We start from the raw sequence: 13375 nt of genomic DNA, 5'->3' as shown, positions 1-13375 counted from the left end.
GCATATCACTTAGTCAAGCACCCCCTGTGGGTGGAGCCGAAGATGAAGAATACAACCACGGTATGCCTTGCCTGTTTTAAGAGGCGACTAAAAGTGGTGACCTAGATGTGGAAATGTATTGTGGCTTTGGAACCATGGGAAGATTTGAATACATCTGCCTGTTGCTGCCTGTTGTAGAAGGTGATTAAAAAGGTCATGTGGCCATCAGTACCGTCTCGAGAGTTGTAGGCCAATTAAAATTTATGTGCGTGCTGCTTGGGGAAGGGCCTCTTACATGTGCGACTATGCTCAAAAGTCCAGAGAGTATCCCCAAACAACTGGGTGGGAGATTTATGAACCCTGCAGTAGTATCTGCCTGACAACACAGGTCCCTGCATAGCCAAATGCCAGAGCATTACTTTTTCAGTTTATTTCTATTTATTTTCATTTAATTTTAATTGATATCATGCTCTGTTATGGATGATATGGAGGATGGAACCCTGGTGCTCATTACCTCAGTCAGCCCATACTAGGAATTGTTCAACATTGGACCATGGGCAGTACCTGCTATGACCAGGTAGGTATTGCCTTGGCTGCTTGGTTCATCTACAGAGGTCACTGATCAGAGTGGGTGGCATTTCAGTGAGGATGTTTTGCAGACATGACAAATAAACATAAAAAGCCTAACCAGGGTGGTCCACCACCCAAATCTTTAACCTTTGATACCCTCAGGGGGGCAATCCCCTAGGAACAAGCGCAGAGTGAAAGCGTGAGATCCAGCTTCTCTAGGTTCCTGGTTGCTACCAGAACTGATGGGCCAGATTTCAAGCTGGTGAAGTCTATTTTGTTTAGTAGACACATTAGTGGTGTCAACAGTGAACATGAAGTCTTAAAGAAAATGCGCAGCAGTAGTTTGTTGTTGAAGACACACACTGCAGTTTAGACTGATCGGTTGCTTAAGTGTGACCACCTTGGTGAAATCCCCACCAAAGTGGAAGAACACAAATCCTTCAATCTGGTTTGTGTAATCATCTTCCACCGTGACCTCATTTTCAGCACTGACAAGGAGTTGATGGGAGACATGAAAAACCATGGCATGACATGTCCAGAACATTACTTGCAAAGTCAATGGTGAAAATGTTGCTATTGGTGCCTTGTCTCTTTCAGTGTTACTAGAAAAAGTCAGGGTAATAATGTATCATTGCAATGCGAGGCTGTACATCCCACCTCCCATGCGGTGTTATTAATGTCAAAGGTTCAGACATATGGTACTCGTTCAAATTAGCCTGTGTGTAGTACATGTGGAAGAACCTCATAACGCGGGAGAGTGTACACCTCCAGATAGGTGTACTAAGAGTCCTGGTCTTCATTCTCCTCGAAATATAAACTGTTCTGTCTATCTCAGCGAGAAGATGATCTAGGAGATCGAGACACTGGATGGTCTTTCCTACCAGGAAGCACCCCATAAGTTTAATTCCTTGAATGCACCAACAAAGCCACTAGCCTTAATGTGATAACACAGTCTACCAGGTCCGTTCGTTTCTTCCAGAAACACTTGTAAGAATCACTCTGCCTTATGTGGCAGTTGCTCCTATGAGCAACGCTGCAAAAAAAGTAAAAGCTCGAAGGTGGGGACCACCCAACCTTCCACCACAAAGAGCCTGTACCGGCTAGGAATCCTAATCTCATGTTTGTTCTGTATTGAAGATAATAATAAGTAAGATTCTATTAGATTAAAATAGGGTCAATAATAGTAATGTTTACTAAAGAGTTTATAGATTAATGTGCACACAATGTGTGTTCACGTATCTGGGTCATACTGGGAGAAGCTTTTATACAAGGTATTCAGACCACTACAATGCTTCCAAACACAAGTATTCAGCCATGAGCCAGCATATGAAACAAATGGGACACAAATTCACTTCAATTGAGAAAGATCTAACCATCGTTAGATAAGGGGAAATTATTGAATGAAATGGAGAACTTATAAGTTTTTTCGACCAAACCTATAATAAAGAAATGAATCTTAACAACGTCATTAACAACAAAAATCTGTTATATGAGATAACTCCAAAACTGATTCATACTGTAAATCATAATAAGGTCCCTATTATTTTTCAGCCACAGCACTCAAATGTTCCAATTACCATGCCTAATCTTAGACCCGCCCACACCAGTTCGGGCAACACCTCCTTAGCAATAACACATCCACACAAACCACAACCCACTCCCTTTCCCCCTCTATGCTCCATGCATCCGCTACCGCATCAGTATTTCACTAGAAGCAGAAAGGTTAGTCGTTCAGATGCAACCGGAACAAGTGGATCCAGCTAACATCAGACTGAAAGTGTAAGTTCAACCACAATCATGGGAATACATTATTATTATTAATGCGGGTTATAACATTCATAATTCGAAATTTATTTTTCTTCTATTTATTTACAGACAATATACATTAACAATCCCATGGCAGAATAATGAAACACTGATAACATTAGTCTAAAAAGCATCCAAGTAACACTTCATTGAGGAACACTTAACTACTGAATGACATTGGATAACGTACTCCAATATATACAAAGTTTAATCCACAAAAATTGCTTACCGGTAATTCCTTATAATAGTAACAACCTACTATGCTTCTTTCCTCATGGGATATTTCAAGCTTTGCAAGAAGGACAACAAACTATGGTTCCTATTATGCTGCTGCCAAACAAATGGCATAGGTGTACAAAAAGAACCTTCGATGAACATACTTTCTACAAACTACCAACCTAACGTTTCATCCAATGATGAAGAGATCCAACTGTTGCTTTGTACAGTTTGTAAATTGTTAGATAATTTTAAATGTATTCATGCAACACATTTTGTTTTAATTGAAGTTGCACATTTTTATAATTTTTGTACATATCATCTAAAGTAAGGCCCCTTTTTTTATTTTATAAAAACAGGAAGATTGTTAGTATAAGGTCATATTTGTATATAATAGTTCCAAATGTTTAACTTGGACAAGACCTGGGTCTTGACCTTAAGACTGACAATAGGCTGAAGATGCCCAAAAACAGGGTGAAACATGTAGTGTATACAAATCACTTAGAATTTAATCACCACAAACGGTGAATTGTATTGAATAGGTGGCTACAATAAATTTTATTCTAATAGAATCTTACTTATAGAAATCCTAAGCCGAAGTCTCCTTCCTCCCCCTCCAAGATGTCAGCAAAGCCGTGCCCAAGCTGGTGAAGGCGACATCATCGACCAGGGCTGGGAATTCACCTCCCAGCTCATCTAAACAAGAAAAAAAAGTAGGTAAGAAGGAAGACCTTACCAGGCACTTCTCCACCTATTCTGCAAATAGGGAAACATGCCCTCCATCCGGAGGGTACATGTCAGCACCAGCAGGTACACCTGCTGTAAAACCTGCGCACTTTCCTTGTAGGAGGAAACCCCGCCACCGAAAAGCATCGAAGAAGCACTCGGTGTACATCACCTCATTCATTGACAAGGGGATGGACGTTGAGCATTCATCTCCATCCTCGGATGGAGATGTTGAAGTGGATGTTTAGGTTCATAAGCATTTCACCGCTTACAATCTAAAACTCTTTTTTTAAAAGTCCACACTACGGCACTGTTACAGTGAAATTGTAATAGTTATGATAGGCATCTTACTGAGCTGTGCCAGCTAATTAGTCCATTCGCGGTGAGTATGGTTTGTATTCAAGAAACTAATCTCAGACCAGGTCATCATATGTATTGAGAAATTTTGGACAATACTCGACAGAACAGGATTATGCTAACCGGGCATCCCGTGGCATTGGTATTTTCACTTGTTCTGACACCTACAGCAAAGCAGTTTCACTACGAACCCAGCTGGAGGCAGTAGCGATACATGTCTCTTTGTTTGTCATATCTACAGTTTTTAATGTTTGTTTCTCTCCAAGCCAGCCTCTTAATATCAATGATGTGTTTTGTGTTCAAGTGTCGGTGATTGCAGAATCCGACATGAGTACAATTTCCAATAATACAGCTGGTGTTGGAGAATGGCATGCTCACTGCCTTTTGAGATGCCCATCTCCTGTGCAGTGTCTGTAATATGTACTCTGCTATTGCTGCAAACTATTGCATTGATTTCCAGAAAATTGTCTTCTATGATGGATGTTGATGGCCTTTCTGTCTAATCAGCATCACCTAGGTCTGTACATCCTTATTCAAATTGTTGACACCATTTCAAAATGTCTGACATTGCATTTGATTCACACACCGCCACAATTTCACTGCGAATCTCAGTGCAAGTATGATGTTCTGCCCACAAAAAGCATACTGTTCTGCATACTTCAACTTCAAAGTGCACTTTCCAGTTGGTACTCAATTTCACTTGCGCACTATGATGTTCCTCTTACCGGTACTACAGCACAAGTATTGCTCCAGCCAGCTGTGGACTTGTACTCTATTTGGACAATGTTTAATGCTTTCTGATTCAGATAACCTGTGAAACATATATTTAATGCCCCTCATATTACAAACACAGTTTCTGTTAAAGTGGTAGTGTCTCATGTGTGCTGAACATCGTTATTTATGAAGAAAGTGGCATTTAAATTTTATTCTGCTTAAATAAAGCTAATGTACACCATAAAAATAAAAGTTTCCACTCATTGTTTCAAATTAATAGTACATAGTGAAAGCTGTGTGCCCTAGCATATTCATCTGCACAGTGAAGTTGGCCTTTCTACCTCACTACGTGCGCTAGTAATTCGTAATGGCTGCTACTGGTAAATAAAACATGAGGTTGTCTGCTAGCATGATGGAATTCAAATATAAAGCATTCGTAAACAAAACCATGCTATATACTCTTTAGATAAGACTTTGGTGAATGCAGGACATACAGTATTGAAAGGGTGTCAGGACTGCACAGTAGTAAGCAAAGAGCTGTCAAGTGACATGAGATAAGTGGGGTGGGAGAAAAGTACAGCCTGAGTGCAGAAGATATTTTTCTCAGTTCTTGGTTTGATTTGCAGTGTATCACAGGTTCTTTTCTTTTCTGCATTAGAAAAAACCATAGCATGAAACATAGTTCCTCTAAGGCAGTGGTATTCAAAGTGTGGTACGCATACCACTAGGAGTACACATTGTTGTCTCAAGGGGTATCGTAGCTTCTAACGGTTTTCAGTGAGCAATTCAGGAAAAAAGTTGTCTCTCTTCTTTTTCAATCAAAACTTGCTTTTAGTGTTTTTTTCTATGACTACATAGAGTCCCCTTTCTGAACTATTCATTCTAAAGAATGTGTCACTTTGTACCTCTCATTGACTAGGTATGTAAAAATGATTGCTTCTGCTGCATTGCTCTGTATTTTTTTTTTTTTTTGAACTTTTTGTTTCAAAATCCACTAATTTTCTTCAATTTTTCCTACTAGCAGTGTGTATAGTACAAAAGTAATTATTGTTGAATTAATTACACGCGTGTACTGGGCGAGTTGGCCATGCGGTTAGGGCACACAGCTGTGAGCTTGCATCTGGGAGATATTGTGTGTGTGTGCGTGCATGCGTGCGTGCCATTCTTATGCAATGAAAACCTCGTAATTCCACTCATGATCAAACCACGTTTCTCCATCTGTCTTGTGAAGGCTTGCTGTGTTGCCTTAAAAGGGAACAGAAGACTTCAATGGTCGAATAACTGGGTTATCATTCAGTAATGATAATGCTAGGAACCATTCTCCCGCAATTGCTGACCGCTCAGTTTTGGACTTCTTCTGTAAACTTTACTCCAAAGGAGTTACGAGGTTTTCTTTGCCAAGCGATGATCATATCCAATACATTATTGTTATTGTTAGGGAACAGGGTGGTGTAGCAGCTTAGCTGTTCACCTGTCATCCCAGCAATCATGCTTTGATTTCTGGTGTTGCTGGGGTGGGATTTTCATTTGAAAATTCTGTGGTGTCAGGAAGGGCATGTGACCTTAAATCTGCGGCCACAACTCTTTCATGCATCAGTGCGTTCAGGGACCCTGAGCAAGCGGAGTAAGCTGCAGAAGGTGATGTTGATGATGATTATTACAGCTAATATTATTTGGCATCCAGCAACAATCATTTCTTATTTCTGGTATAATTGCAATGCTCATACTTTGGGGGTACGAAGGTAAAACAATTGGATTTTAGGGGTATGCCAACCAAAAAGTTTGAATACCATTGCTCTAAGGCATATAAATCAACCTGAAGTTGTTCAGGGGTTTCTTCATATGAAACATTTACGGAAAGATATAAAACGACAGTAGCAGGGATGAATTCAGTTGGGTGGGCATTTAGTTTATGCTGATGACATTGATGGCAGACTGTACTGAAAACTTGGAGCTTAATGAAAAATGCAGCAAGTATTACTGTATATGGAAATTAGCATTTCCAAAAGTAAAGTGATGTTGGTTGCAAGGAAATATAGGGAACTGAATGTCAAGTTAGATATACAAAACTGGAACAAGTGGATCATTTCAAGTACTATGGATGTGTGTTTCCCCAAGATAGTAGTTTAGCAAGTGAAATTCAGTCAATGTGTTGCGAAGGCACTGTAGTGAGTTCACAAATGAAATCAATGGTATTTGATAAGAAAGATGTGCTTTAGCAGACAAGGCTATCATTACTGTACCGTGCTCTGCTATCAGATCGACTTTGTGGATTGAAAAGGAAAACTGGGTGAATTAGGATATCTTAATTCTTTTGCTAAAGGTAACAGGCATGAAAGTATAAAGAATGATTGCTGTTCCAAACAATTGAGAACAATAACAGAAAGAAACTTGCAATGAAAAGATAATGTTAAGTTAGGGATGAATTCTTATGGTATTCATTTCTGGGGCTGCTACAGATCAAATCTTGATGTTACTTTTTGAATACAGAAACAATCTATCAGAATTATATCAGAGAGATTAGACCATCGCAGACAGTTATTTAAGAGACTAGGAATACTCCCAGTACCAAGCATTTTACATGTGAAACAAAATACTGATCACTTCAGAAAGATTAATTGTGACAGTCACAATTATGAAATGTGAACAAGAAATACAGTAACATCTTTATGAAGCACATGAGTAAATCCATTGCCTTGAGACTCTGTTCAAATCATATTATATAATAAGCTTCCAAATAAGGTTAAAGATATAGGTTCCATCAGCTCATTCATCCAGAATTTAAAAATCTCCTGTCGAGTAACTGCTTCTGTAGTACTGAAGAATACATGAGGAAATGCTGGTAATGATGCTGTTATTAACTTATAAATGTTCTTAATATCTTATAGGCCTAAATAGCTTATATGTATTTTTAATACTTTATTTACAGATTTTTGTGTTTATTATTATTATTATTATTATTATTATTATTATTATTATTATTATTATTATTATTATTATTATTATTATTATTATTATTACATGTTTTGAAAATGCAATCATACCTACATTGTTTCAAGTTTCTGTTGTTTGATTTTTTCTCAACTAAACGGCAGTCTCGTAAATATTACTCCTCAATATAGAAAACACCTTGTGCTCTCTCCTGTTTGAATGGTTGTCTATATTTGCTCTCCTGCTGGTGTCAATGGGCAACACGATATGCAGATTATATGGATGACTTGGTTAATTAGGAAATATGGTATCAAGTTTTTATTTCATGCTTTGCACAATTAAGAGTTTTGTGTTCAAGTATTTTAATGATAGTCTGTTTATTACACTTGCATGGACAGCACCTTTTATGTCAATCTTGGCAGACATTCATTCTTAATAATATTATTGCTGAATTGTTTGTAATCCTTATATGTTATTCAAGTTGTCATTATGGAATGTTGATTATATTTTTGTGGTTTATCTTTCAGGGCCAGTGGGTATTCTTCCCATTGTCTGCTAGTAGAAGACATTACCGACAGAAATGTTAGTCTGTGTAACCTGTTTATTGACAAAGGAAACTAGTTTTGTCATTGTCTGTTGACAAATGACAAAGCTTGCATAAATATTGACCACTGACATCCTATTTAGAGACGATGAAAACTTTCTGCAGAAAAGAATGGACTTCTAATTTGTCATTTACTCTACTGATTGTAGCGAAGATGTGTGTGAAACTACGGATTATGCTTTTTTCAAGCTGCAATATTTTCAAAATATTACTGACCCTCATTTTATTAAGATTTCTCTTGCACTGTCTCAATCCTGGTCGTTTTTCTTCATCATACCCATTCATTAATGAGGATGACATTTTAAATGAGCTGGAGCCATCTCCATTTGCTGTGGTATTGGCTGAAAAAACTAATAAGCCTTTGTGTGTATTAAAATTGAATAACCTGAGCAACTCTCTCCAATATCCTAGTAAAAGTGTGAGTGATTCTGATGTAACTGATTTGAGCTCTAAACTTGACATTAAAGCTGGTGGAAGTTGGGAACCCTCCCAGTGTGTATCCCAGTATCACATTGCTGTTGTTGTGCCCTTTCGAAATCGCTCATCTCAATTGCAGATATTTCTTTCATATATGCATCCATTTCTTCAGAATCAGTTGTTAAGTTACCGTATATTTGTTGTTGAGCAAAGTATGAAAAAACCTTTCAATCGTGCTAAACTTTTTAATATTGGGTATGTTGAAGCTTTGAAAATTTTACCTTTCCATTGCTTTATTTTTCATGATGTAGACCTAATACCTCAAAGATTACGTAATGTATATGCTTGTACTCATCACCCCCGCCACATGTCGTCTAGTCTGAACACATTTCGATATAACTTACCTTATCAAGGTCTATTTGGTGGTGGTGTAGCAATTTTACAAAAGCACTTTGATCTAGTCAATGGGTTCTCTAATATATTCTTTGGATGGGGTGGAGAGGATGATGACTTTTACAATCGTGTTCGTAACAGGGGCTTACAAATATGTCGATTTCCCCCACATATCGCAAGGTACATTATGCTGTCACATACCAAAGAATCTCCTAATAAGAGCCGTTTCATTAACCTTTATTCTGGAATGGATCGTTTTGACACAGATGGACTGAATAACTTAAAATATAATCTACGCAGTATTTCCTATCAACCTCTTTACACTTGGATTCTTGTTGACATATAATAAATCATCTGTAGAGATATAGAGATTTAACTCAGGGTTCTGATACCATTGATAATCATTGAAGTTAACAAAGTTCTAATACTCTTTTTTTTTATTCTAGTACATTAAATAGATTATTAATGAAATATGACGAATGAAATTATTTTCATACTTATAATGAAAGAACACTGCCATTGACTTGGGGAGCACGGTCCAACCTTGTCCTTCCAAAGGAACACACAGAATTATGTTTGCATGCAAACTGTTGTTGCCAACACACAATGTTGTTGTCTGGTATTTTTGGTATTTTGTACTGCTCAAATGGTGGACCTTGGTCCTGAGAGTCATTGCCCAAATTTGAAGGATAATGAATCATCTTGTGCAGTGTTCTGTTATCTTGCAGCATGAACTGCAGCATTTTCAAATAAGAACATTGATATATGACACTGTTCCATTTGTTTCACAATTCAGATGTAAAAATCACAAGCTAGTTAGAAAGTATGTAACTGGGCAATCAGACGATAATCAAGACAAATTATTTTTCACATTGGGCACTCAATTAAAAAAAAAATAATAATAATAATGCCAGTGTAGAATAGGATTCATCTTCACATGTTTCAGAAAAATAGTGTTCTGTGCAGTATTGTATCATGTGATACAGGTCATTTGGCAATACTCACTTTTATCAGATACCAAATCAGATTTTGGAATGATGGCACCAAAAACTTCAAGTGATCAAAGGATTGGACTGTGCTCTCTAAGTCAATGGCAGTGTTCTTTCATTATAGGCTAAGTATGAAAAAAATTTCATTCATCATATTTCATTAATAATCTATTTAATGTACTAGAATAAAAAAAAGAGTATTAGAACTTTGTTAACTTCAATGATTATCAATGGTATCAGAACCCTGAGTTAAATCTCTATATCTCTACAGATGATTTATTATATGTCAACAAGAATCCAATAATCTCAACATCAAAGGTAGATGTCTGATCCAAACATAACTGCATCCATAATAGAAGTCACCATATTTATGTCAGATGAAAAGAAAAAATCATCTGCAGGTTAAACAAGGCCAGTAGAGTTTAATGTCTGTTTGAATTTTTGAATTGAATAATTCATCATCCATTTTTAGTTTCCAAGAATTTAACAGAAGAAAGTCTTCAGTCCCTGCACATTTGACTATAGGACCTCATTCAGAAATATTTTCAGATCTGTCCTGGACATATTGGCTGACATACTGACAAATATCTTAAGTCAGAAACTGACCAGTGGGTTCTTCTACCAGAATGTACTTCAAAGTTAACACAGTTCCAGCCATATTTATAAAGCTTATTTCCAAAAGGTACCAACTCCAAAAAAACCAAAATTGAGATTATGATGAAAAACGTACGTTGGTAGGTAGCTCCATCGTATGAAAGAAGAAGAAATAGCCAAAACGACCTAAATCCATATCAAACAGGGCATTAAAAATCTCGTTTGATGCCAATAAGTACCAAATCCTGTGGCTTGAGTATGCCAATACGTACCGTATCCATGCAGCCAATGAGAGGCCATTTCTGGGTCACGTGAACAGCAGCAAAATGGCCGCGCTATATTTAAATGAATGAAGTGACAGTTTTCTTACGAAGTTAGTTTTGTTACTGTGTGCTATTTGTTTTTCAAAAGTATGGAATCAGATATCTCAGATGAGTACTGTGATACTCCTGAAGAAGTAAATAGAGCAAGGAAGAGGGTATTAGCTCCAGATAAATGGAAGAAGACGCGTGCTAAAGTGCAAAAATACGAGAGTAAAGCGAGTGTTAAACCAAAAATTGCTTGTTTCCACAATGTCGGTGAGTTTTGTAGAGCCCGTGATTTAACAGAACAAGAAATAGTAGAGTTTCATGGTGCCTTCTGGGAGAATAAAGACTCTGTTTCTCAAAAAAAAAAAAAAATATATATATAGCTTCATATATTGATGTTGTATTACCAGAAAGGCACAGGCCTAATCAAAAGACATAATGTACGTGTGTTTTGAAAAAAATGACGATTAAATATAAAGCTAGAAGTGATGGTGGTGTTGCCAGTGTGTGTAGGGATACATTTTTAAGCCTCCCGAATGTCAGTCGAAGGAAAATTGAGAATGCTGCTAAGGAGAAGAAGAGAATTCCTTTAGTTCAGTACTGGTACTTTGCATTATTTTCATTGTTTTGTTCAATTTTATTTAATATTATTTAAATAATCTATGCCTTCACTGTAAATACCTTAAATCTTACTATTTTATAACTAAATACAGTCAGTTTTGTCAAATATTCTGATGACTGCAGTGAAATTTATGTCTTTCAGGTGAAGATATCTAGAGTTTCAGTGCCAAAAGTACCAAATCCATCATTTTCTTTGAATATTTCCTAAACCGCAAAAGCTTCAACAGAAATAATTTGTATAACAATGCATTTATTCTATCTGAACATAATAAAAGTGCTCAAATGAATTTTCAGTTGAAATTTTACACTCTGAGCGTTTTGCCTCTCTCCTGTAAAATATTACTTTTTGGATTTGGTACCTTTTGGAAATAAGCTTCTCATTTATGAGTGGCAAGATAGTGTAAGAATGTGTCATTGCGGACATTGCAGCATGAACTCTCTTTGTTCGGCACCATTCCAGATACTTTCCAAATTGCATTCCTTTATCCAATTGTGATTGACCCAAGTTAATTATTTCTGCAAGGCTTAAATCACATTTGTCAATTAACTATCATATTTCCCTCCCCCCAAAAAAACGTGATTGCTTGTTGTTGAAAATATGTCTCTTCTTGGGAAGCCCTCTTCAGTAATTCGTGCATTACTTTCTGAGACACGATCTTATATCGAGTTTTGAATTTCTTCACACACAATGTTGTTGTCTGGTATTTTGTACTGTTCAAAGGGTGGACCTTGGTCCTGAGAGTCATTGCTCAAATTTGAAGGATACAGTCCTGAATCATCTTGTGCAGTGTTCTGTTATCTTTTAATTACAAAAATACACCAAGATTTATTTGTTATTGCCGTTCCATCACATTTCCTTTATGAGAAACCATAAGACATATTTCATTTTTGTACAGGTATTGTTGACTCTTGATCAATAATTCATTCTTCATAACCATTCTAATATTGAATAAACATAATTGATTGTCAATAGTGAACACCCTCTTAACTGGCAGGCTCGGGACTGGACTCTTGGTCAGATAACAAAATAGCCTGTTAAACCATCAATATTAAAATTAAGGGTCTACCTAGCAATTTATAGTAGATATTTTAAACAATATTTCAGAACATAATAGGCTCATAAACAGACTAAAAAACGGCATCCGCTATTGTAAGCAATAAGCAACAGGAAACAAGTTGCATCTTGTCCACAAGTGAGGTGAGGTGGGAGGCAGCGCAGACGTCTAGATCATGGGAAACCGGAAGTGACATTATACACCGGGTCAGCCAGTTAGTCTGAATGCTGCTTAACACGAGGCCAGAAGAGTGACCATAATTTATTTTCCTGGGGCACGAAGAATCGGAGGATTAGAATGCAGTATATTTTTCATATCGTTTTCTTTTCCATAACTTAAATGCATCTGCAAAATTACCTTCCAAAATTTTGATAGGAGCCTTTTTTTGACAATGATGGAGCATTTGCCAAACTATGGTATTACTTTGTACACCCACTTGATAATGCACAATCTACTGTGTTATCTTGAAATATAACTCATCCATTGTCATCAAATTCATTGCCTCCATCACTGTCACTAGCAGATGTGTTCTCTTCCATAAGGGTACCAATTTCATCAACAAAACTTCTTTCCTTAATAACTGTTCTTTGATTTATTCTGCAGTCAGATATTCATCAGTAATGTTTGTGTATCATCTACTCTCCTGAAATAATCTGCCAGCAGTTTAACAATGACTGCTTCCTTGGCTTCTTCACTCTACACAAACTATGAGAATGCTGTCACCATTCTAATACCGGTACCATATACCATAGTCACACTTTGCACCTCACAAATATGCCACGTTCCTCTTACAAAGGGTTTTTAAGAAAAACTAACCTTACATTCAAATACAAATCTGCTGTGTACCTGAAGTGCTTGTACTATAGTCTTTCTTATCAAATAAGGAATATTAGTGATCTGTAAAACAGTCAGACGAAACCTGTTATGGGGTTTATAGAAAAATGGCTGTAATGTAGCAAGTGTTGAACATTGCACCTTATGTTGTGTGAATCAATGTATATTTTTCAGGTTATTCTGATCAACCCTGTTTAATTGTGCTTCCTATCCCAATAAACTGTTTTTTTTTCTTATAACAGTTTTTTGTTGTTCTTTCTT

General features: G+C 36.9%; 1 protein-coding gene and 1 long non-coding RNA gene across 3 annotated transcripts in view; one reads left to right on the top strand and one right to left on the bottom strand.

Moving 5' to 3' along the window:
- The window catches only part of LOC136858210 (uncharacterized), an 84349-nt gene extending 73785 nt beyond the window's left edge, over positions 1-10564 (bottom strand). For both annotated transcript variants that reach the window (XR_010858616.2, XR_010858615.2), the window contains exons 1-2: positions 10433-10564; positions 3150-3267 (exon numbers count right to left, since the gene is read on the bottom strand). This is a non-coding gene — a long non-coding RNA (uncharacterized lncRNA). The remainder of the gene's footprint in view (positions 1-3149; positions 3268-10432) is intronic.
- On the top strand, positions 7977-9059 carry LOC136858209 (beta-1,4-N-acetylgalactosaminyltransferase bre-4-like). Its single transcript, XM_067137589.2, has one exon. It carries the CDS (start codon positions 7992-7994, stop codon positions 9057-9059), a length of 1068 nt encoding a protein of 355 aa, XP_066993690.2. The 5' UTR covers positions 7977-7991.
- Positions 10565-13375: the final 2811 nt, after the last annotated feature.

This window comes from Anabrus simplex, chromosome 1, assembly GCF_040414725.1.
Source record: "Anabrus simplex isolate iqAnaSimp1 chromosome 1, ASM4041472v1, whole genome shotgun sequence".
In the NCBI taxonomy this organism is placed as follows: domain Eukaryota; kingdom Metazoa; phylum Arthropoda; class Insecta; order Orthoptera; family Tettigoniidae; genus Anabrus; species Anabrus simplex.
Note: the sequence above shows the minus strand (reverse complement) of the source record. Positions and strands in the feature narration are given on the sequence as shown.